The sequence below is a fragment of the Mytilus trossulus genome, chromosome 7 (genome assembly GCF_036588685.1).
Source record: "Mytilus trossulus isolate FHL-02 chromosome 7, PNRI_Mtr1.1.1.hap1, whole genome shotgun sequence".
NCBI lineage: Eukaryota > Metazoa > Mollusca > Bivalvia > Mytilida > Mytilidae > Mytilus > Mytilus trossulus.
In genome coordinates this window covers 17,514,961-17,542,836 of record NC_086379.1, presented here as the reverse complement: position 1 = coordinate 17,542,836, position 27,876 = coordinate 17,514,961, and the positions used below count along the sequence as shown (strand labels likewise).

At 30.9% G+C, this 27,876-nt stretch overlaps 1 protein-coding gene across 1 annotated transcript; it reads left to right on the top strand.

The window, feature by feature from the left end:
• The first annotated feature begins 353 nt into the window (after window positions 1–353).
• Window positions 354–27,480, top strand: LOC134726867 (uncharacterized). Its single transcript, XM_063591270.1, has 7 exons — window positions 354–446; window positions 4,437–4,763; window positions 19,464–19,571; window positions 19,905–19,958; window positions 20,530–20,619; window positions 22,233–22,310; window positions 27,159–27,480. The coding sequence occupies exons 1-7, from the start codon at window positions 401–403 to the stop codon at window positions 27,416–27,418; spliced, it is 963 nt and encodes a 320-aa protein (XP_063447340.1). The 5' UTR covers window positions 354–400; the 3' UTR covers window positions 27,419–27,480.
• Window positions 27,481–27,876: the final 396 nt, after the last annotated feature.

Sequence of the window (27,876 nt, the reverse complement as noted above, 5' to 3'; positions counted from 1 at the left end):
TCCTCTTTTAGTTGATGTATTTCCCTCGGTTTTAGTTTTTAGCCTTAATTTGTTTTCTCTCATTTATGACATCTGCACACTAGTACGTACTTACATCGACATATTTGTCCCTGCAGTGAATAATTATATGACAGTAGTGGACTTTTTATGTTTATATGTTCTACCTATCATTGTTTTATTCTTAAGATGTTGTCCACTTCACGCGACTCTACTCATTCAACAATAGGCATTGTATCCTTGCTGAATAGTACAGAATATGTGTGTCGCATAACAGCTAATGCATATAATTTTAGATATATTTTGGATGTATTTTGCACTAACAGCTTCTTTTGTACTTACACTTTTATTTTTCAGAGTGATTGAGTGGTAAAACTGGAAAACAGATTAAGAGATTTTCCTCATGAAGTTTAAATTATTCATTCTGATACATGCGTGTATCATGCAAGGTACTTAACTTAACACCTCATATTAAATCAAACAGCAAAGCTGTTGTTCAACATCCATAAGTTTACTGACCTGCAGTATATATCACTGAACTTACTTATTATTTTCATATGAGTGCCACTAATATGTTTTATGTAAATGAAAAGAGAACCTGGCGTACCAAATTATGAGCCTAGATTTTGTTGTGTGTCAATTTAGTGGTTGTCCTCACATGCATATTACTCAAAATCTTTGGCTTTCAAATATTCGGCTTTGAGCGTTCCCGTTATAGATAAATCCAATAAAATGCTTCGGATGTATAGAATTTATAACATGTTGGTTTTTTTTAATTTTCTACAGCATTTGTCGTTCTCCTGGTAGATTAACAATTGCTGAGATTATCATCAGCTCAGTTGGTACGTCGGTACTGAATTTATGTATAAAAAAACTTTTCTGAAATTGTCCATTTATGAATTTTGAAATTTAAAAATAAATACAGTTTCAACTTCGACAGGCAACTCCCTTTTGGTCAACAGCTCTTCAACTGCTTCAGTTCTTATCATAAGGTTGTTATATGTTTGGCATTGAACATTTCCGATTCAGGTTAATCCAGTAAAGTGCCTCGAACTCATGAAAGTAGTAAAAGTATGTTTGTCATCATCCTTTAACATTTTGAAATAACAAATTTATATTTGTACGCATGTTTCCTCTTATTTCAATATAACAATGCTTTCTTTGCAACGAAATGTCATAATTGAATTAATTTAACCTAATAGTATAAGCTGTGTAGACATCCACAATGCACTACTCATTCTCATTTGAAATGGTATTACAGTATTTAAGCCTTGTTACATTTTTATATGAGAAGTGTGAAACAATAATTGTTAGTTTTTTTCCTTGTTAAATCCAGTATCTCGTATATGAATAGAGCTTATTAAACAGTAATAACTTATTGAATCGTTTGGTGATCGTACTTTTTGGTAAGTCAAATATCTGTTCACAAAGAAACTTGAGACTAAAATTAATCGTTAGTCATGAAATATAACATTGCAATGAACGAATAACAAACATAAACTAACGTCAAACACTGAAGATATGTTTCATAAATCTTAGAGCACATACAGAATACTTACTTATTTACTGCACTATATTGAGCAGCAACAACTGTTCTCCATTTCTTTCGTCTTTTTTGGTTATGTTTTATTTTGATCCCAATGAGTTCTTTAGGGGCGTCAGTTCTACTTAAACCGCACGTGTCCATGAGTTTGGTGTATTCCTTTTAGAGTCTAATGTAATGCTGTTCTAACGATAGAACTGATTCTAATCAAAAGTCCAATCCATTTCCAGCGCTATTTGCTAAAATTAGGCATACATTCTAGATAACACTATCTAAGAGGGTCTTTTTTAGATTTTTTGTTTGGTAAGAAAAATGTTCAGGATTCTAAAGCTTTTGGAATAACATGAAAATAACATTTCTACATTTGAAAATGCCTGTACCAAGTCAGGAATATGACAGTTTTTGTCCATTCGTTTTTATGCTTTTTGTTATTTGATTTTGCCATGTGATTATGGACTTTCCTAATTGATTTTCCTCTCTGAGTTCAGTATTTTTGTGATTTTACTTTTTATATATAGATCGAATTCTGAAATCCTCAAGCATGCTGATCCCTATAAAAGAGTAAATACTACGCAAATGTAAACTTTTTGTTGGTTTTGAACATTGTAGTGTGTTTATTTCCAAATGTCGTTAAATAGTCTGAAAACATATTTGTCTTTGAACCGGTTCAAAATTTCATTTTCTGCGTCTTTATTGTTTCATACTGTACTTGTAAGGTATATAAACTATTTTGTGATTTGTAGATCCATCAACTTGTATAGGGGTTGGTTGATGTTAAGTGTCTTGAGATCTGTTTTATGTGGCTGGTGTTAAGTTCAGCTTAACTGGCTAATAAAAAAGGTTGTTATTTCGTCTTCTCTTCTAAATAAACTCATCATAGATGACATAATTTAATTTTTTTATTTACGCCAGACGCCAGGCTACAAGATGGGCGATGGATATGTAATTACAGAGCAAGGTCGTCACAAAATCAATATAACATTTTAATGAAAAGTTCCACCATAAACCTTGCAAAACATCTTCTGTTGTTTTCGCATTGCCCAATCAATGACGAATTTGAATAAAGGGACACTCATTCAATATCTTTGTCCAACTCTCACTTTCCCTCAAACCAGATGTCACTATGCCTTACACTGCAAATATAAAGTTGCTATCTCTACAGCATACTATAATACTTATATGTGCCAAAAATACATATCGCACGTTGTTTCTGTTGTACACGTAAAAGTTTAAAGTATGTTTTTAAGAAGTAAATTTGGCAGGAAATCACTTTGGTTACAGGTTTAATAAACCAACGCATATAACATCACATCCTGTTTTATACAAAAAAGAGTCAAAACTAAATATTTCATGAATTTTTTCAGTTCTAGGAATATAATCCTACATTTCACAGCAGTAACAAAATTCTGAGTCCTTCACATATATATAGGGTGTTTCAAAACACCATTTATCATTCATTTAGTGTTTCCATAGAATATTATAGAAACTTGAGATGTTTGTGTTCTGTTAAATTGTTCCTTTTAAAATTGTAACACGATGATGACTGCTCTACCCGTATTTTGACTGTTTTATTTATTATGTCTGTTTAGTCCACGCATCAGTGTAAATATAACGGAATTTGAAGAGACGTTCATCAAAGGGACAGGTTTAGCGCTAAAACAACAGGTTTAATCCAACATATTCTACATTTGAAAATGCCTGTATCAAGTCAGGATTATGATGGTTCTTGTCCATTCGTTTTTGATGATTTTTGTCAATTGATTTTGTCATGCAATTATGGACTTTCCGATTGGATTTTTCTCTGAGTTCAGTTATTTTGTGATTTTACTTTTTACATTGCTACTGAAACTAAAAAAAAGTGATGACAATTTGATTGCTTTGTTTCCAGTGATGGTCATTTCTTTTATGCATTGCAATGTTATGTGAAATGGTGTCTATAGTACTGGCAGGATATAACATAACTCATGCCAAGTATTTCATAATTTGAAACAACGATTAATTTTACAATTTTTTTTTAAAAGTTCAAATTTAACAAATACGTCTAATAGGATGAAATCAACGAAGGTCTCACAACTTCTCCATAGATGTAATAACGAATATTAATAAAAATTAAAGTTGGCTGAATTTAAGTGAATTTCTTGACCCATACTTATCTCTTTTTACCAGAGTTGCTAATCTATTGTACTATTTTATTACGATTTTTTTTACTCTGACCAATAAGATGCTATACTTTACAAAATGTGTCATGGCAATATGTCGCTCCCATTTAATGTGATATTTTTACATACGAACTATTTGAATTGGATTTGTTTAAGTCTTAACTATGCAATTATAAGATAAAATCAACCGGGGGAGTAACCAAACCTTTACAAATGTCAACATTATATATCAAACATAATATCCGCCGAAAAAAAAGAATATCAGTGCTGCGATGTATACCATACAGTCAAATATTTATTATAATTATCTGCATATATGCACCTTTGAGAAATGAATATGCACAATCAATTCATATGCATTTAAACATGTGTTATTTTATGTTTGAAAGTAACTATAAATATTCAATTTTCAGATAAAACATTATGATTATTTTTTTAATAATGTTAAAATTTGATGAATGAACAAACAGTGATATCTGTGATATCAAGTTATTAGATGAATACTAAGTAGATTTGATTCCGAAAGGATAGAATGGGGATAATTAAGATTATGTATCTCAACTCAAATATGATATGTCAGAACTATAAAACTAACAATTAAAAGATAGCGATCCAATACAACATAAACTACACTACGTTTTTGCTACGATACCAAACAAAATACTTTCGATTTTCATAATTATCTTTTAGTTTAGTCTAGTGCATAGTAGATTACTATAATATATATTCTTTTTTAGAGATACAAAGTAAAATAAGACTGTACCTCACATGGAAAGTAAATAATAACATGCTGATATTATCTTGTAAAGTTGATCAACTGCAGTACGGTGTCATAATATGTGATGACAACGGCAAAGAACAAGCGGCATGCTTGATACCATCATCTGAGCAAAAATGCTTTACATTTCTTCAGAAAGCTCACACTGAACAAAATTTAAAAACAAATACTACGACATTAACGATACCAATAGATCATATGGAAAGATCTTTGAATGGTAATTGGACATGTCTTCATGGAAAACAAGACAAAGCCAATGCGGAAGTGAGCATGTTGTCTACAACAGGTAGGTTATAATTTTAAATAACATAAGGATACTACAACTATAAAGACCAATCTTTTCCGATATTTGTATTGCAAAATATTCAAACTATGTCTTATTTTACTTCTCGTGTTCCCATTTGCATATTCTCAAAATGTTCGATAAGATTCAATCTAATTCATAACGCAAACATACGTATACATATATGTTTTTAGACAAAAATCGCGTTATACTTCTGCCTTCTTTGTATTACTGTTAATTACTCAAACTTACTATAGATGCCAGTATTAAAATTTTGTATTTTAAGTGAGCTATAGCTCTTTAAAAAAATGTACCAACCGTTAAACAGGAATTAAATGATAAAGGCTCTCTCATTTTTAATATTGAATAATATGATCAAACGTGTTTGAATTTGAGTAAGGGCAAAAAAGGTGGGGTGGTAATCATGGATTGTTTTAATAGTCTTAGACCAATAAACCTCAACTGAAATGAAATGTGACTAATTAGTTATCAAAGGTACCAGGATCATTATAATTAAGTACGCCGCGCGTTTCGTCTACATAAGATTCACCAGTGACGCTCATATCAAAATATTTATAAAGCCAAATCAGTACAAAGTTGAAGAGCATTGAGGATAAAAAATTCCAAATACGGTTAAGGTAATCTATGCCTGAGATAAGAAAATCCTTAGTTTTTCGAAAATTCAAAGTTTTGTAAACAGGAAATTTTATCAAAATGACCACATTATTGATATTCAGGTCAACACCGAAGTGTTAACTACTGGGCTGGTGATACCCTCGGGGACGAAACGTCCACCAGCAGTGGCATCGACCCAGTGGTGTAAATAGTTATCAAAGGTACCAGGATTATAATTTAGTACGCCAGACGCGCGTTCCGTCTACATAAGACTCATTAGTGACGCTCATATCAAAATATTTATAAAGCCAAACTAGTACAAAGTTGAAGAGCATTGAGGATCCAAAATTCCTAAAAGTTGGGCCAAATACGGCTAAGATAATCTATACCTGGGATAAGAAAATCCTTATTTTTTCGAAAATCAAAGTTTTGTAAACAGGAAATTTATTACTAAATTTCAAGAAACCAAAACCAGTACTTTTGTAAAAAAGTACAGAACATATTAATATATGTCATCCCAATTCATATAGAACACAATAAGCTGATAGTGTCTAAATTGTCAATTATAAATGCATTTTTAAATTCAAAGGAAAAATCCCACGGGATGAATTCCAAAAGTTTACACATCGGATGAGCTGATAAATTAACGTATCCGTATATGACGCAAATGGAAAAAGACTATGACAACTATTTTGTTTGGTAAATAAAATATATTTTTCTGCAAGTGAAATACAAGACATTTCAGATGATTTAAATAAAGGCAACAGTAGTATACCGCTTTTTGAAATTCATAAATCAATAGAAAAATAACAAAACAAACCCGGGTTACAAACTAAAACTGAGGGAACCGTATCAAATTTAGGAGATCAACGAAAGAACATTAAAATATAACACACACAGAGACAAAATCCGACGAGAAGTAAAAATATAACAACAAAATTAAATACATAAATTTGTGATATAAAAGTACCGTGACACGTCTTATAGTAATGTGAATTCACACTAAAATATAAGAGAGAAAAAAAAACATAAGTTAGTTTTCTTTCACTTGTAACATTTTGTAAGTGGTGCGGACATTAGTTTTAAATTTACAAATCTATTCAAACCTAGTACCATGGAGTGGTTCCTGTGTATCCTAAAACCCACCTATATGTTGCAGTCATTTATGAAATAGTATATACTAAATGTACTGTTACTCGCCGCAAATAAAGTCAAATCAAAATTAGCGCTTAAATATAAAAATTTCAAAACACGAATTGTGATTAATTTCTTTTGACATATTTTCAAGACAAAGCATTAAATTAAGCACAACTAATGTAAAATGGTGTACTCGACTGTACTACCTTTTCAAATAGTCCGTGTTTGAGCATGCAATCACACACATAAACTGTTTGATATACTGTTAATGTAACATTTTGTATCCGAATTTAAAAGGTTATTACATTTAAAAAAGTCATAAATGTGTCAAGAGTAACTTAAAACAAAATATGTGAATATTACTCCATGGACAGGTTGGAGTTTTGAAATAAAATATTCCAGACTATTTTAACGGCTATGCATATAGCTGATTCAATCACCAATGCCACACAAGTTCTCCCAGAAGATTCTGTCCGTTGAAATAGCAGCATCACTAATGGGATTTTCTTCCGACGTATCCATAAACTCTACTGTATAAATCAATCAATCAGTTGTTGTACAAAGCACTTCGAAAAAATAGAATTTTGTCGAAGACCGTACGTTGACTTGTAATAGTTTACTTTTATAATTTGTGACATGGATGTAGAGTTGTCCCATAGGCACTCATGGCACTTCTGGCTTATATCTCTTGATAATAATTATGCTTAATGTATGTATTTGGGAATATCTGACATAATTTTAACTTAATTGCATGTTATAAGAATACTCCGATACGTAGACTGTTCTCAAGTATAGAATTCCAAACCATTGTTGAAATAAAGTATCGTAGGATGACGTAGCTATGATATTAATGTACAAAGAGGTATTAAACATTATTTAACGCCAGATGCCAGTTTCATCTACATGAGACTCATAAGTGACTCTCGAATAAAAAGAATAAAAAGACTAGATGAAATTCGAACTTGAAGAACATTGATGACCCAAATTTACGAAAGTTTTTGCACAAAGAAGCCAATGTATTCTTGGTGACTGTTGACCGATATGCACATCATTCTTATTGTCTTACAAAATGAAGGGTGAAGTTGGGTCATTGTCTTCTACATGATTACACTATCAAAGATTACCGCAGACACATGTATGTGTGAAAAAAAAACATTTAGATCGAAAGCACAAATATTATGACAATTTAGTTCCCAAGTATTGTTCATGTCAAATACCTACACAGCTACTTATGTATAGGTGCTATTCCTGTACTAAAATCATGTAGTACTGGAAATTTACTATTGATATTCAGTACTATTTTGTTACTTTAAAATTATTGTAAAATTTAGGTACCTGTATTTTACAGTACTTTATTTGTACTTGAAATTCATGTACTACAGATTTTTGGTTACTACCGTTACATTTTTAGCATTTTAAAAGTTTTTCTATTTTCACATCTCTTTAAATTATGATTTTCAAACATTAAATATTGCATTGTATTATTTCTGTACCAAAATATTTAGTACAAATTAAGTACTGTAAAATAAATGCACCTAAATATTACAATAATTTTAAGCTAAAGAAATAGAACTAACTATTTAAAGTAAATGTCCAGTAATACATTTTTTTAAGTACAGAAATAGTACCTATACAGAAGTAGCTGTGTAGCAGTCCATCAAAACCCTCAGCCTAATAACCCCGAAATTTTCTCGATCACAGAAACTCACTCTTAAAATATGAAACGTGTTTCAAGTGGTAGGAAATATTTGTTATTTTCCATTCCGATCAGGATAAAAAAAAATCAAAGAAACACATCACCGACAAATCCATAATTTTGCAATCATAAATACAAAATGAGGAACAAATGTCCCTTGTGGCATAGCAACAGTTAATGTGTATCCAAAATGTTGCACGAATCAAACCTTATTTTACATAGAGTTAAGATTAAAAACGGGAATTGATAGAAAAAATAATAGCCAGTGTTGAGAATTATTTTGTTATGTACTTAAGCATACTTTCGATTGATACCATGATTTATTTGACAAACCATACTGATATTTGGGAGATCGACATTTATTATCCTTCACAGGTCACCGGTGTATCTTTTTATAGCACATATTAAGTACACAATATTGTATAAACATTCTTGTAATTGTAATAAAAATACATCAAATAAAATAACTACAAACCTAATCTTGATTAATATTCATCTTTTAAAATTTACCTATGACGTCATTTTTGTGACGTTGATCCATTCGTATGACGGACAGTTCGGGTTTCTGTTATGCCGTTTTGTGTACAGTTCTAGGTTGTTTTTCGTGTTCGTTTTGATCCTGTTGTTATTATGTCGAAGTGTACTATTTTATTGTATTTTTGTGTATTTCTTTGTCCGGAATGTTTTTGCATTTATTTGTACTATATTCCTGTCATGTATAATTGACATTTTAGTGTTGCATTTAACATTGCCATTAAAACGCGAGTTATGGCTTTCAACAAAAACCCACCGTTGTTTTCTTAAAATGTCAAATGTTCTGTATCAAGTCAGGAAAATTACTGTTATCTTATAGTTCGTTTATGTGTGTGTTACAGTGTCGATTGTTTTGTTGCACTTCTTAGTTTCTGTTGTTTCGTTGTTTTCCTCTTATCCTTGATGTGTTACCCTCAGTTTAAGTTTATAACCCGGATTGTTTTCTCTCAATGGATTTATGACTTTTGAAACGCCGTATACTACTTTTTTAGCAATTACATGGCATTAAATGTTATTCACAGTTGACACACTAGATTCTTCAATTACAAATTTATTGTCTGAATTTGTATCAACATTGTGTTAATTTTATGTGTTCGATATTTTTTCTCAACACTGACTTAAAATTTATATTAAATTATTCTGATCTTTCTGTTCTTTTTGTCTTAAAAATCTGCACACTGTCTTTTTGTCTCGACACATTTTTAACAGGCTAAACATTATTCATCTCAAGACAGTTCAGCTGTACCAATGTTTTGACTTAGTTATTTATTATGTCTATTTTGTTCACGCATCACTGTAAATATAACAGAATTTGGTGAGACTGTCGTACAAGTGAGAGGGTTAGCGCTATAACACGAGGTTCAATCAACCATTTTCTACATTTTGAAGATGACTGTATCAAGTCAGGATTGTGATAGTTGTAATTCATTCGTTTGATGTGTTTTGTCATTTGAAATTGCCATGTGATTAGGGACTTTCCGATTGAATTTTCCTTAGAGGTCAGTATCTTTGTGATTTTACTTTTTAATACTTTACAAAACTGTCTGATTTTCTCTCAACACATTAGTTTGATTGGTTTTTTTAAATTTTGGTGTTTTAACTCTACTTTAATATTTACGCATCGCATTTATGTTATTTCGTGGCGGCCAGTTTTTTTGTGAGAAAACCACCGACCTTCCATATGAAAATTGAGTAACATAGTCAATTAAGAATTGAGTCGATTGCACCCGCCCGATCAGGTTACGAACTCATAGCATCAGTGTTGGATGGGTAGTGATTACAGTAGCAACTACTTAGACTACTTTACCATCGAAGCCCCTTTCCGTTAGTAGCTTTTCAAACAGTTTAATCACAGGCATATATTTTCCAGAAACAATGTGAAAGGTATTAACTGTCTCAAAAAAAAAAAATTCATTTTATAATTTGTTAAAATGTAGTTAATGTAATGTTTTGTTTCAAAAATGTAATACATTTTAAAAGGTTAGATTGGTCGCGCTATTTTTTGCACTGCAGTCTGTGCAAAATTGTCAGATTCTGGTTTTTTTTTATGAAATATGAAAAAAAATACATAATTTTATATATGAACATGACAAGTGTTATACTTAAATTACCTACTACTCTTAAAACTTGCACATTTCATTTGAAGATATAAACCGATTGCTATCAGCTATTTCAAAATCCAAGATTGACGAGGACACCCCAGCAACCTTAACTTGCTTAATTCAATGAATTAATTTATCTTAATTTTTTTCTAATCCTCGAAGAAATAAACCGTTCTCTCTACATTTTTGTACAATTTATAATTCAAACTCTGTCTTTTGTTTATTATTTCACCTAAGTGTATGACATAATAATCTTAGTTTATTACTTATAATGTACACTCCGATTTAACCCTTTCAATGTTAACATCATGAGTATAATCTAATCTTATTCCAAATGAACATGACCATCAAACGCATGTTTTGGTAAAAGTATCTTAAATATTTTAACATAAATAATTTTTTTCTCTCAATTAGATGATATAGAAGATCTAGAAAGATTTAATACATTGTGTCCTTTAAAAAATATTGAGAGTGAAACAATGTGTTTCTAACGAAAAATAATAGATCAGAATAGAATTTTAGTGTTGAGTTAAAAGCACATTTCACCCAGTACTTTATAGGAAAAAAGATGTCCAAAACGAAAGACGACAAATAATAAGATAAATGGTCGAAGAAATTCATCATTATTCATTTTCAATACACTCATGGTTTCATTACATGTTGAAAGATGCCAAAAAACAGTAATAAAAGATACATTCTATAATCAGAAAACGTCTATAACACATTTTTAGACATATCTAGACAAATAAATATTAAGATTATGGTACGACAATTTCTGAGTTTTAAGACAAATTCACAACGTTTGGAATCTATAGAAACAGATTTAAAATGTAAAGATTTCGTAAATAAGAATTCAGAATATTACAAATGTGCTGACACAAAGTCAAACAGAAGTCATACGTTTAATAGTTTTATGATGAAATTCATACACATTTAGGCAAAAACAAACTTTTATAGTTAATGTTTTGACATCTTCTTTTTTGTGCATTACAATTTCGGTTTTGTGTTCAATCATTTGTTTAGGTTTTTCTATTATCTTTAGTTGATTTAAGTATGGTACAATGTTAATAAGTTAAAATGATTTTGAGAAAACCAACAAAAGTATGTTCATATAGAATACTACAATAAATAATGTGTGTATACGTCAATTTTGACATGTTGATGACATCAATTTGATATCGTAATTGGCATTTTTGCATAAAAAGTCAACCTCGTTGTTGAAAGCCGTACGGTGACCTATAGTTGTTAATGTCTGAGTCATTTTTGTCTTTTGTGGAAAGTTGTCTCATTGACAATCATACCACATCTTCTTCTTTTTTTAAATCGTATCCTGTTTATTTATTAGTAACATTTTGACAAACACAAAATTGCTTATGCATGTACATTATTTTGTTATAAAAATTGGGTTTTTTTCACATCATGTTAATAGTTGAAAAGTTAAGTCATCTTTATTGCAAAGATTTGAAAATCCTACTTTTTTCTTAAGCTTGCAATCCCGCTTTGAATTCATAGTGTTTGACATTGTTATTTGAAATCGCAGTATCTTTTCGAAATACATATGGTAATCTACACCAATTTTCATTTATTACTTACACAGCTTTTTTTTACCTGGTGTTTTAGCAGTTTAAACATTTGTCCATGTGCATTGAGTGTCCATTCCTTTTTATGCCATTGATCAAATGTACCACTCCTGTTCCGGTGTATCATATGGAGTGTTGTTTAACACATAATCATATGTTGTTTGCTGGTACAATGGACAAACGGTTACAGTCTATTTGGGCCTCAGGGAAGATTAGATTATTGTAACTAACTGAGTTCACCCTCTATAAATAAAGAATTAATTATTATTATTATTATTATTTGAGTACTCGTCAATAAAAAGTCAAAGTCAATTTGCATTACATAAAAAAACGTATAACTGTTTGCCTACCTAATATAGAGCATCGTATTAATTTTCATTCGCGTCCACTTGAGTGACGCAGTAAAACTTCTAATACATGAAGGTTGTTGTGTACTTCTCTACCTTTCAGCACTAAACTTTCGTGTTCCTTTGAACCATTCATTTGAAATTTTAAAATCAAAACTAAGACGATAGTAGTTATGACTGTCCAATACACCTTTAATCTCGTCAGTACCAAAAAGAAAATCTGTGAATGGGCGTCTGTTCTTAACATCAGCATGTACATTTCTTAATATGTTCACCAACCTTCTGAAAATGTTTTGATTTAAAGTTTGAATGATTTTCCCTGCCTTTGATCCCTCTGGTGTTTTCCGCACCTTTTTGCCGTATATTTTTTGTAACTGTTCTGATCGTACATGAGCAAGTACAGTACCTAACTTAAAGTTTGAAAATGCCGTTACAAAAATACGTTTCTTTTCTAGGTCCGTCACTGCAAATTTTTCACATGTTATACAATTTATTACATTATGATCGACTATTTATTTGTTTATTTACGTTTCCTTTTGTCAATTTTATTAACCTTATTCCAACCTTCTTATTGAATGTCACTTTTTTCAATACTTTTGTCCGGCGGTTTAACTCCTTCCAAAGTATTATACATTTTGCGTTGTTGTGAAGGACGCTCACCCGAGATATTGATTAACTTGATCAATTGTAATATTTCCTAGTGCCGTGTAGTTGATTTCGCAGGTAATTTGTTGTAAACAAACCGAGATTGCAATGCAATCAGGGATTTTTATGGATAAATGTCTACTGGTCCGCAGGACTACCAGATGACAACATCTACTGGTCCGACGCAAAATTCTACTGTTTTAAGACCACCGGACCAGCGCTAATTTCGACCTCTGAATAGTTTTCTGATGTTCAAATCTAGTGAATTAGCCTAGTCAATCTAGCTCTAAAATCACTCAACCTCCAACTAATTGCAACACAAGCTTTTTTAGTGAAAATTATAATATAGCCTTGTACTAACAACATACTAAAACTATACATTGATATTATTTGCGGAAAAGGTTATTTTGGGTGAAATATGTGGTTTTTAGAGAAAAAATGCTGAAAACTGGAAAATTCGAAAAAATATTATATATTGTTGCATTTTTAGACCTAAAGCTTGTGGAAGACAGGAAACCTTATCTTAATAGACTATTAAGTAGTCCATTAGCAATTATTATTCATATTGAAGTAATTTTGAGGTGAAATGAGGGATTTTTAGTGAAAAAACGTCGAAAACTGGAAACGCAGAAAATCTCCGTTGTTAATGGTTAATATTTTTGAAATTGATCTATATAAAAAAAAGAACATACTATTTTATGTTTATTTTGTGAAGTCCTTTAGTTATCAGTACTAATATTTGGGTAATTTAGTTGAATATTAGATTTGAGACAGAAAAACTAATAACTGGAATTGAAAAAAAAATCTTGGTTATTGGTGGTTGAAACTTTCGAATTGGGATATAAATAGTAAATACTTTCTGATGTTTATCTTAAGAAGTCCTATAGAAATTAGTATTAAAAAAAGTAATTCTTGTGTTAAATATGATGTGTACATTAAAATTGTGAAAATGGAAATAAAAAGCTCGGTTATTCATGGTTATTCATGGTCAAAACTTTTAACATAGGATCTTTATAGACAGACTTTATCATCTTATGATTACAAGCATATGTATTCCTCCTGTTATCGATATCAATAATGACCAATTTGTTGTGTAAAATATTTTGTTTTACAAACTAATTACAAAATAAGAATGTGTCCATTGTACATGGATGCCCCACCACACTATCATTTTCTTTGTCCAGTGGACCGTGAAATTGGGGTAAAAACTGTTATTTGGCAAAATTAGAAGGATTATATCACAGGGAGTATGTGCACTTAAAGTTTCAAGTTGAATTAACTGTTGATTGGACTTCAACTTCATCAAAAACTACCTTGACCAAAAACTTTAATAGAAGCAGGGCAGACAGACGAACGAATGAACGGACGCTCAGACGGAAAAAACATAGTACCCCTATGTGTCAGAGTGGCATAACAAATGAAAATTTTCAAATCTTGGTTTATACTTCCAGCTTGATTTTTAAAAACGAAAAGTTGAGAATGGAAACAGGAAGCTCTATCAATGTCCAGGTTTAATTTATATAACAGATATGTAAGCTTTTTAATTTTTTGGAACATACACTAGTTCACTGAATTCGCATGAAATGTTGAAATTGTTTTAGGTAAATTCAAGAGAAGCTTTGTCAATATGATTATAATTTTACCTCAAGAGCTTAAATTCAAATAGAAATTGTACCAAAGTTGTCAAATTTTAGATGTTGAAAATGAGATAAGCCGACTGTTGCATGAATTGGTGGGATCACTTCCTGGAGTGTTTATAATAGTAACAGTGCATTGGCGTATCCAGGGGTTCCAGGGGTTGGAACCCCCCTTCAAGTTTTTTGGCCGATCAATGCATTTAAATGGGGATAAATAGTTGGACCCCGCCCCTTTTGTCCTGGGTTGGAAACCCCCTTTTTTTAATGACTGGATCGCTCCTGCAGCGCCCTTTGTGTGTACCCTGTAAACCTGTATGTGGTGGTCTGAAACATTAATCAAAGGATAATGACAAAGAACTAACATGGATTGTCTGCTGTTTGAAATAATTTACTGTCTATGGCCAAAGATATATATGTATATACAGAAAAGCATTACTTAGTTCCTTCTTTAAGATATCTCATTGAATTAATTTAATAAAAGGAAATCAGCTGTAGCATAAGAACTGTAAACATGTGGGCGACTTATGGCCAAAGATAGTCCTGTCTATTCTGAAATTTTTGTTAGTTGTTTAAGGTTGCTTTCTTATTGACTTTAAAAACCTCAAATCTCTCTTTATTCATCATGTTCATAGTTGTACTATATTAATCATTTGAACAAAACTAAAAAAAGTTTTAAATAAATTACACCTAATGCCTTAAGAATAGAAATGTTTAGCTTTTAAGGTCCACTTAACTTTGTCAGTAATTTCTTGGTAGTATGTTTGAAACCATGATTTATTGTAAAATCTCCCCATTTTAAAAACACAAGATGTTGTATGATTGGCAATGACAAAAATGTCCACAAAAGATAACAATGATGAGGGTGTGGATGTTAACAACTAAAATAGCTCATTGTTAAAATATAAAACTGTTGAGACAATGAATAGAAAAATAAATATGAGAGACAGCAAACAATGACCACCATGTACTCAAGGGCCACTTACTTGTGATAATCATAATTATAGTGTGCAGGGTCAACCATGTTTGCAAGCATGCACTCAGCCCTCCCATAATAAGGAACAGTCGTGAAATAGCAAACAACATAAGTGCAAATTGTAAAACTCAACAGTTGGAAAGGTCTCAACTCAAAAAGGTCAGCACAGAGTATATACTAAACCAATTAACAAAATGAAGCCGAATTCCAATAGCTATTTCAAAGCTCATTACAGTTGATGAATAAATACTCTTGGCACCGACTAAAATATAAATCAGTACACATCCGATTAGAAACCAGGGAAAAGTGGGTTCAGTGTTATAATTATATATTATATTGATGTTTTGGGAGGCGACTTTCCTGGTATGCAACTTGCGCCCTTGTTGGTTTAGTGTTACAACCAAAGCTCTATTCATATGGTGTGTAAGTATTGAGATCGTCGCTAATTACATGAGTAGTTTATTGTTTGCTTCAGGAGCCTGGAATTTTCATTCTAACATGCAATCATTTAACACTCATTATTTTTTTTCTTCTGAAAAACCTTGTTCGATTCTAAATCTTTACGTGTTTGTTGAGAAGAGATTTGAAAAAAAATGTTTTCTTTTAAAACATCTAAAAGTTGTGGAAAAAAAATAAATTAAAAACTTTGAATTTCAAAAAATAAGTCTTGCAAAAAAAATCAATTTTTAATGGCAGAACACATGTGTTTCAGGAACACCTCCCCCAATCAAAATTCACTTAAACACAGGGGTAAATTTCTTACAAAAACCTAGTAAGATTGAGACTATGTTGGTTAATCTAAACTCAGAATAGTCTTCTGTTATAGGTTACATACCATCACTATTGTGGGGAATTAGATCTTCGAATTGTAAAATAGCAGAACACTATCTCGGTCTATATCTTTATTTAGATGTACAAATTTTGTGACAGGAAAGAGATCCACTTGTAATATTATTCTTTTGAATTGAGATATTTATGCATTGTATTGTATTACTTGAACTGTTTTAAAAAATAATGAACATTTTTTGGATAAATTATTTTTTTTCAAATTTGGCAAATAAGGGGAAGTAACTAATATTACCTTAGGGGCGGGGTCCAACTATTTATCCCCATTTAAATGCATTGATCGGCCAAAAAACTTGAAGGGGGGTTCCAACCCCTGGAACCCCTGGATACGCCAATGCACTGTTACTATTATAAACACTCCAGGAAGTGATCCCACCAATTCATGCAACAGTCGGCTTATCTCATTTTCAACATCTAAAATTTGACAACTTTGGTACAATTTCTATTTGAATTTAAGCTCTTGAGGTAAAATTATAATCATATTGACAAAGCTTCTCTTGAATTTACCTAAAACAATTTCTACATTTCATGCGAATTCAGTGAACTAGTGTATGTTCCAAAAAATTAAAAAGCTTACATATCTGTTATATAAATTAAACCTGGACATTGATAGAGCTTCCTGTTTCCATTCTCAACTTTTCGTTTTTAAAAATCAAGCTGGAAGTATAAACCAAGATTTTAAAATTTTCATTTGTTATGCCACTCTGACACATAGGGTACTATGTTTTTTCCGTCTGAGCGTCCGTTCATTCGTTCGTCTGTCTGCCCTGCTTCTATTAAAGTTTTTGGTCAAGGTAGTTTTTGATGAAGTTGAAGTCCAATCAACAGTTAATTCAACTTGAAACTTTAAGTGCACATACTCCCTGTGATATAATCCTTCTAATTTTGCCAAATAACAGTTTTTACCCCAATTTCACGGTCCACTGGACAAAGAAAATGATAGTGTGGTGGGGCATCCATGTACAATGGACACATTCTTATTTTGTAATTAGTTTGTAAAACAAAATATTTTACACAACAAATTGGTCATTATTGATATCGATAACAGGAGGAATACATATGCTTGTAATCATAAGATGATAAAGTCTGTCTATAAAGATCCTATGTTAAAAGTTTTGACCATGAATAACCATGAATAACCGAGCTTTTTATTTCCATTTTCACAATTTTAATGTACACATCATATTTTACACAAGAATTACTTTTTTTAATACTAATTTCTATAGGACTTCTTAAGATAAACATCAGAAAGTATTTACTATTTATATCCCAATTCGAAAGTTTCAACCACCAATAACCAAGATTTTTTTTTCAATTCCAGTTATTAGTTTTTCTGTCTCAAATCTAATATTCAACTAAATTACCCAAATATTAGTACTGATAACTAAAGGACTTCACAAAATAAACATAAAATAGTATGTTCTTTTTTTTATATAGATCAATTTCAAAAATATTAACCATTAACAACGGAGATTTTCTGCGTTTCCAGTTTTCGACGTTTTTTCACTAAAAATCCCTCATTTCACCTCAAAATTACTTCAATATGAATAATAATTGCTAATGGACTACTTAATAGTCTATTAAGATAAGGTTTCCTGTCTTCCACAAGCTTTAGGTCTAAAAATGCAACAATATATAATATTTTTTCGAATTTTCCAGTTTTCAGCATTTTTTCTCTAAAAACCACATATTTCACCCAAAATAACCTTTTCCGCAAATAATATCAATGTATAGTTTTAGTATGTTGTTAGTACAAGGCTATATTATAATTTTCACTAAAAAAAAGCTTGTGTTGCAATTAGTTGGAGTTATATATAATAAGGATGTTCTTATCCCGTGCATAAAAACAATGCCGTATTTGGCAAAACCTTTTCAACTTTTGATCTTCAGTGCTGTACAACTTTGTACCTTTTTCACCTTCGATCTTTTAATACTGGGCGTTTTGTATTCGGGTTTAGTTTTCTGTAATTAGTTAATACTTCAGTTTCTTTATGTATATTTCTTTCATATTCATTTGATAAAATTTACTGTTTGCAATAGCATGAATTGTTCTATATAATAAGAGTGTTCTTATCCCGGGCTAGACTTGCTACATGTCTCTTCCTAATTATGTTTTTTCTTCTTTTTTCAATTTTTGCCCCTTTAAAAGTTTTACTGCTATAACTAGGCGATTACAATTATACTGACATCTGCAGGAGGAAGGGCAATCAGTAGGCTGGCACTTATCAGTAAACATATAAATTAGTAAGAGAAAAACAATAGAAAGGGAATTGTAGCAAGTCTAATCCCGGGCAAAAAAACAATGCCGTATTTGGCGAAAACTTTTCAACTTTTGATCTTCAGTGCTGTACAATTTTGTACTTTTTTCACTTTCGATCTTTTATATCTGGGCGTCACTGGTGAATCTTGTGTGGACAAGGCCCATTTTTGGCGTATTGAATTTTTAACCTGATGCTTTTTGTTATCTATTAATCATGTTTTTCTTTGTATAATATGTTCTTCTATTTATTTGTATTGTCGTCCAGGCAACCAGGTTCAGCCCACCACTTTTATTCCCCTTTAAAAGTGTCCTGTACCAAGTCAGGAAGATGGCCATTGTTATATTATTGTTCGTTTCTGTGTGTGTTGCATTTTAACGTTGAGTCGTTTGTGTTTTCTCTTATTTTTGAGATATCGAGATAAGACATGGCACGGTACTTGTCTCTCCCAAATTCATGTATTTGGTTTTCATGTTATATTTGTTATTCTCGTGATGTTTTGTCTGATGCTTGGTCCGTTTCTGTGTGTGTTGCGTTTCGGTGTTGTGTAGTTGTTATCCTCTTATATTTAATGCGTTTACCTCGGTTTTGGTTTGTTACCCGATTTTGTTTTTTTGTCCACGGATTTATGAGTTTTGAACAGCGGTATACTATTGTTGCCTTTATTTAAGGCGTGGAAAAAAATGTATTGTGCTAGTTTTGTTTGACTTGGCTTGCGAGTTCTTTTGCATTATATGCGAGTTGACCTTGTATTACATAGCGTATGCTTCTTACAATTTGTACTGATTACTTATTATCTTTGTATTTGCCTAATTTGAACACATTTATTTTTAGTTATGACCTGCCTGCAAACGTTCTCATTATGGACCTTGATAGGTTATTTCTCTACCTTCTTAATAGTACACATTTTTACGATAATGTCAAGCTGTTGCCATATAAATGGTGAGTTACAATCTACTTAATGTTCTTTCCATACATTTATCGGAATAGAACACACTTTTATTCGAAAAAGATCATTCAAACTCTTTTTTAACCAATAGTTGTGATGATAAACTCAAAACCAGACTTTTATTTTAATGTTGAGCTACAAGTCGTGTGCAAATAGATATCGGAAATGACTGAACTTCTTTGATTCTTAATGGGTTTCAATTTCTCGCCTTGATATCTTCTCTCTCTTATTCATTCGATCATTTTACCAAAACCGAAATGCATATTTTACAAAATGATTAACACCACATCATTTGAAATTGTAAACAAAGATTATTTTTTCCTCAGATTTTACAACATGTTCTAGCTATTTGAAGGGACAGACAACAGGAAAAGTCAAAGGTACGTCAAGTAGACTTTCATTTTCATATTTTAACTTTTGTCAGGTTTTAGTATACAACTAAATTTTATAAACAATGATACTTTATCCAAAAATCATATTTTATAACGAATTTCACACTAGTTCGTTCATACCCGAGTAATTTGGTGGTGTTTTTATTGAAAAATCTATAATTTTATGTGGAGTGCTTTGTAACTGTTAAAATTGTTTTCTCGTTGTGGTTCTATTTTCATAGTGCTATGTCTGTTTTAAAATTTGTTAATCTAAAAGAGGGGCGAAAGATACCAGAGTGACAGTTCAACGCATAAATCGAAAATAAACTGACAATATTAATGCCAGTAAAATATGTTATCCAGAGTCTAGAACAAATCAAATAGAGATGCGAAAGATACCAAAGGAATAATTAATAAGATCAAAATAAGTCGACGAGTCGAGTACGAACTGACAGAGTAGAAGTACCGTCGGACTTTATTCAGATTGTTAGTAAATTGGAATAGTTTCCAAAATGTAGTACAAATGTGTTTAGTCCTATAAATCATAATTAACATGAAATTAAACGTGATTTTTTTTTAGCTCTGCAGATGTCTTTATGCATTTTTATTATTGGATATCTGGCTGCATTACCTATATACATAACACTCAAAGATACAGCCGTTTCGATTTGTAAGTACAGTTTTGTTTTGGGTTTTTTTTTTAAGAAAATTCGTGTATCTTCTACATTATGTATTATAAGAAATGTAAGACAATTCATCGGGTTCATTCATATCAACTATATATTTAGTAGTATATTGAAAATCATTTTCCTTTTAACAGATTTTGCGTCAAGAAATAAATGCTCTACAACAAATTATAATATTTACAATTATGATCATGTGTCATTATATGTATGCAAATTCTATATATGACATTCTCGATGCATATATACAATTACCTTACACAATCGAAAATAGAACATACATTTGAAACCACTTGGAGACCGTGCATATTCCATATTAGGTTAGTTAGCAGGACTTATTTCAATTCACGGTAAGTAGTGGGTTTATAAAAACAACACGGTATTAAGGGAAAATCTGAAAGGTTTCCACAGGCGAAGAAATTATTGATGAACGCTTGACATAAATTTAATGCCAACAATTTCAAGTTTTTTTACGCAAATGATATAGTATAATCGTCATTTCTTTTTTCTCTGTCTGTTTTATAGTGAAAATATGGCAGCTCATTAATTGTCGTGATTTGAAGTCGTAGTTTACCAATTGTCACCTTATAGTAAACAATAAACAAAGAAGCATGGATATTGAGTACGTGTATTACATTTACAATCAGATAATAATATGTTTCAGTGACAGATTCATTTGTATTGCGATCACCGGTTTTTACGAGAGGGGCACGCTAAGGTTACTTTGAATACGGAAAATATGTCGGCGAATTGCTTCCCGGAAGCAATCAATCAATAAAAGTTAACTTCTTCTAAATGTGGAATAATTAATGAATTGTCTTCGAAAAAAAAGTAAATGTACATAAGTTTAATAAAGACAACTATCAATTTTGTTATAAAATCATATGCATCATTTTTTTTAATTTGAGGTTTCATATGACTTTAACACATTTCATCTTATTATTTCTTATTATCTGACTTTTATTATTTTCATAGCAATTGGTTTACAATAATTGTATTGACTTTTATGTAAATCTTATTCTATGAAATATAAAAAAAAAAAGCATATATAAAAATAAATATCCAAATATGACGTGACCACTAAAATTGTCACTACTGAAATCATCTTTCAAATTCCATTTATTTATGTAATTACCAACTTTAGAGACAAAAACAGGAAGTTTGTTCAAATACAATACTTAGTGGTCACAGCTTGAATTTCCCGCGATAATTGTGTCTGTTCCTTGCCTTCAAAACTAATATGTTGAGTCTGAAATGGAAAGCACGTGAACTATTCTTTATAAAGTTAATTTAACTATTTTAGGATTACTGAGTCAAGGATAAAAGTTAAACAATTGAAACCAAGCTAATTATGATAACATAACAGAATTACAAATGCCTTCACAATGTTTTAATGACTAAATATAAAAAAAGATGTCAAAGCTCATAATTGTAAAACATTGATAAATAAAAGTCAAACATATATGACAAATCTTTAAACACGATTTCAATAATCTGTGTATTTTACAGTATAGGTTAAATACCTACACTCATCATTTTATTTTACCACAAAATCATTTATACAACGACAGTTTAATGCATTTGATTTGCAAATTTTCAGCTTCAAAGATTTTTATTGCTGACGGAATAGTGCTTGGACTTATGTGCCACATTTTGATAAGAATACGCAATTTAGGAGGTAATTAAACATGTTTAATGATTAATTGTTAAAAGAAACAAACGCCACTTAAATACAAAAAATTGACGCTTAGAATTCAACACAATTATTAAAAATATCTAAATTTTTAGCAATATGTCAAGCTCAATATAACCTCGAGCTTAACATTATATTTAATTTAGATCATTAGTGATCTGCAACCCAGAAAAAACTGAATGCATTCAGAGGAGGAGAATGCCATAGGCATGTTAAAACTCATAAGACGATGATTAACTAACAACGCAATGGGAAAAAAAACGTTACACTAAAAGACAAAACACAAAAAAATGGCAATTGCATAGTAAAAAACAAACAAAAAACAATTACTAAATGATAAAAACAATCAACAGTCTATAGCTACAAAACATACTACAGAGAACTATAGACTTAACAGCACGAATCACATATAAACCGAGAATGATCGCATGAGCTCCGGAAGGGTAAGCAAATAATGTTACACATTTGACCCCCATCGGATTGCTCATTTATATATAGATTTGGTGAAAAGTCTTATTAAGTAGGTCACATTCAGTACCATATGAAACCGTGCATTTGACGCGGTTCTTGGTTAAGGACAATCATATGAAATGTGACGATATAAGTAACATAAACAGTTCATGAGTTTACTGAATCACATGCGCATTTCAACATTAATGTCTCTTTGGTGATTTCGGAGTCTAAAGTCTATTACAAACGTTTAAAAGCTGATAAACCTAAAACGAGCTAATTATAAAACCGAAACCGGCCACAGAGGCATGTCTATACATTTCTCAATCTGGATTCATTTAGAAATATTTTATCAAAACAGCTTAAAATAAAAAAAAATATTCATATGTTCATGCCAGACCAAAAATCTTCATGCCATTTTATTCTAATTATAAAAGTTCCAAGGACTCACTCTTTTGAACTCGAACAATTGAATAAATGAAATGTTATAAAAACTGACAGGCAATACAGAGCAACATATAGAAAAAGCACATATTTATAATCACAAAATAATAGGAAACATGAAGAACAATAATCGCATCGGGCATGGGAAACATTAAAAGGACACATGTTTATCTTTGTATTGACACGCATCACTGAACAATCATATATCTTTTCTTTTATATTGTAGATAATCCTTAATGAAATTCACTTTCATGTATATCATCATTAATAGGATCATCTAGACATTTTATTGCAACATACATTTGATTTTTCAATCCGAAATATTCTCTTTGCATAAACTTTATCAAGAACGTAAACCTGTGCTGATAAAACGTAAACCTAAAAAATTAACCCTTTTTATTTTGATATCAAAAATGAACATGAAAAGGCGTATGTAATTAAGGTTAGCGAGAGAAAAACTCTTTAATACACGTCATGTTTGTACAAAACCATGTAAAGCACATGTTTTCCTCAAGTAAAATTATTTGAGATATGTTTTTCTCCTTAAAAGATCTCCATACAAGCGACATAACTAATGCTTTACTTTAGTATTGGACCTATCAAACATACATATTATGTATGTGTGGTTGTCGTCTGGATAATATCTAAATTTTAGTTTAAATGAGAACATAATTATCTATAGATTTATTTTTTCTTGGCACCACGTAGAATAAGATGTGAAAAAAGTTAATCGTCCTTAAAAACGGTATAATATGTCAAATACTCATTGCATGTATGTCAAACATATAAGTTCTGTCTTTTCCTCGGACGTCTCTCAAACGACGTCTCTCATATCACATTACGCATATTGTATTGTAAAAGTTAATGAAACAATTTATACAGTTAATGTTATTATATTCATCCTAATGTATTAAATGAACATCTCGTCCAGGTTTCGTTCTTCATTTCAGTTCTTCACTCGATTAAACCAAAAGCATTTACATATATAAAACTGTAGTTAAGAAACCTTTTTTTCATTTTTATTTTTTGCCGTCAGTCTTGAAATACATGTATATTCAGGCTAGAAAAACAGGCAGCTCAGTTTGATTTATTACGAACTATTGTTTTGCATTTTATCTGCATTTGAAATATGTTTTAAACCGATTTCCTGTTGGAGTTTTAATAACTCATCTACTCAATAGACCTGAAAATAGCTTAGCATTTGAAAACATACATAGTTTGTAAAAAAACATATAAAAACATAATTTCTTTCTCCAAAAGCTTGTTTATTAATATTTCATTAAAATGTACGATAGGACGAGTTAGTATTAATCATGTGTAACTGACATCTGACTTAAAATATAGGTGCTAGATTTGAAAATCTCTTCCAGATTCCGAAACATAAAAAGATATATAATAAGCTTGGAAAATGGAATGACTTCCACAACGTTAAAGAGGCTCGAGGGTATAAAATTTTTAGATCAAATTTTTATTTTTATTTTTCTCTTCAAATTTGATTTATTATCTTAAGGATGTATTCTTCTGACTTTTGAGTCTCGTTTAGTCTCGTTGAAATCTCGTTCTCGAATTATTTCCAAAACATGTGATACAAGTGGAAAATATCAATGAATTTTAAAAATATCATAATCAAACATAACTCTGTGAAAAAATTGTGTATTTACAATGAACGGTTTCTGAGTAATCGAGTTTTCTAATTTTGCGACCAATCAAGTACATATTTTAAGCCAAAATTTTAAGAAAATGGGTGAATGATACAAAAAAAATGATTTACAAGAATCATGTACATTATAAAACTTTTTGGTCTTTTCAAATTTCTTGGATATGTATTTTGTCAATCATTTAAAACAAAAAAGTTGAAATATTATGCATATTGTCCCTAAAACTGAGAAAAATCATAAAAATAGATAATTGACAACATGGTAAATTTGACACAAAAAAGCGTCAAAATATGATAAAACTTTCTTATATCAACACCTACCTATAGCTTTTTTAAATAAAATTTATTCAGATTGGTCCACTTCATCTTTATAGAAACTATGGAAAAAAGTTTAATTGTGGAACTGGGATTTTTTTCATGATAATAGCCCCAAAATAGGTAAAAATCGATGTAAAATGAGACAATCATCAAAATTTTCAAAGGGCCGTAGCAAAAAAAGAAGTGCACCACCATATGATTTTTCCTTCACCAATTATTTTGTTTCATTCTTATAAACCCAAAAATCAGGTTTAGAAAAAAAGTTTAATTCTGGAAATTTTTGGCTTCTCAGAGGTGTACATCCTTAAGTAGTTGTTACTTTTTCATATGGTTCAAAAATCATTAAAACAATCCATTAGTGTCGGCCTCAAATGACTTTAAAAATGTAGATATCATTGAAATTGCTCCAAATTATTTCCCTGCGGTGCAAAAATGACATTTTTTGGCATTTAAATTGAAATTACTTTTTTGACTCATCGGTGACCCATATTTCTTATTATAATTTTCAATTAAGGTGTACTTAAATAAACTTTTGTAAAATTTTATCAATTTCTGTAATTACGTTCTTTTCTTATTTCGATTTTATCTCTATTTCTCCTTTTAAATCAACAGAAAAAAGTACCTGTACAAAATTGTATGCTTCTTTCGAAGGCAGATTATTGGCGTAAATAAACTGTGACCCCATTTTTTTTATTTCATTTTTTTATTAAGTATAAGAAAAAGTTCATGAATTTTATGATTTAGACCCGCAATCCCCCTTCAGTACTTTTACGTTGACGATTGTCATATGAGAAGCATTTTGAGATTCGTATTTCTTCTACAAAGTCACAAATAGTCTTCCTTACATAAGGTTGTTACATAGTTCGTTCATAATGTATAGTGGCACTTTGATGGTGTATCGTTAAAATCAACTGTCTTTTGTCTGTCGTTAAGGACGATAATTATAGATTATCGTTGATCATCTCAACGATATGATTTTCTCGCTTGAGCCAGAAGCTTGTTTGTTATCATAAGATAGTATTCAGAAGTAAATTTTGTGAAAACTACGTTCCTGTTTTTTTTTTTATATTTTACTTTATAGTGGACATCGTTACATACAGTCTGCAGTTAAAGTTTTTAACACATTTATTAGATTCATAAACTATTTTAGATTTTTACCAAACTTGGACAGAAGCTTCATACAATCAAAAGGTGGTATCATAGGAATATTTATATTAATCATTTTGCCTGTTTTTGCTTAGCCTGCGATAAACTTCAAAATAAGGCGAAACACCGGGTTCCGAGGAAGCCTTAACATTTTTTATATTCTTGAATTATAATTTTTAAATTTTTACTTTTTATAAATAAAGATACAGAACCAGCACTTACATCAGTTGTAAAAGTCAACTATAGAAACCTGATGTATTACAACCTTAATCATAGTTTCACTTCGTGTACCTACGAATACAAAATTAGTGATCATGACGATTTTAACATATTTCAATAAAACAGCAAATGTACTGTTTTTACCACTGTCCTAGGTTAGGGGGATGGTTGAGATCCTGCTAACATGTCTAACCTCGCAACATTATTTACGTATGTGCCTGTCCCAAGTCAGGAGCCTGTAATTCAGTGGTTGTCGTTTGTTTATGTGTTACATATTTGTCTTTCTTTCATTTTTTTTATATAAATAAGGCTGTTAGTTTTCTCGTTTGAATTGTTTTACATTGTCTTATCGGGGCCTTTTATAGCTGACTATGCGTAATGGGCTTTGCTTATTGTTGAAGGCCGTAAGGTGACATATAGTAGTTAATGTCTGTGTCATGTTGGTCTCTTGTGGACAGTTGTCCCATTGGCAATCATACCATATCTCCTTTTTTATATATTATAAAAGAGAAAAGCTAAATGCCTTAAGAACTTTTATCGAGTACGAGTTGAAATAGTATTTTTTACATGGAGGGTATATCTATCTTGCTATATTTCAGGCAAAAAACAAATGCTCCAATCTTTGGAACCTTTTGACGAGATGCCGTTAACGAGTCCCCTTGAACTAATACCAGTTGATGAAAATGTTGTAATTCAAAATACATTGACTGTTGTGCCACAGGATACAATTTTATCAAATTTTTCCTCAGAAGAGATGACGCCGAACAGGTCTAGTGTAAATGATTTAATACCAAATATAACGGACCAAGAAGGAATAAGAGAATCACAAAAATTGACAGATATGAATAATGTTGTGTAATGGTATACATATAGCATGTAAAAACTGAAACAATAAGACATATATTTCTGTTTTCTCTTTCATTTATTTACTAAAGAATGTTTTTAGACTCGATCACTTTTATTAAACTAAAACGACGCTTTGATCCTGACACAAATAAATAAATACACTGATATCATTGATGAAGATATGTTGATAAAAGTATATATTGCAAAGTACACATCATTTGTAACATGTGTTTGTCGATTTTCTTGATTGTGACCTACCGAGCTAACTTTGTCACTGGGTTTGTACTGCCACACGACATATGTCACATTTGGAACATCTGAGGTCACCGCTGGTTTTTGATTTTGCTCACTCGTTAGTTTTCTATGTTGTGATGTGTAGACTCCTGTTGCCACACTCATTTCTGAAGCTGAGAGTCACTAAGGTTTATAAATATATAATAAAGTGTTCATATGTTCGAGGTGTCAAGATGG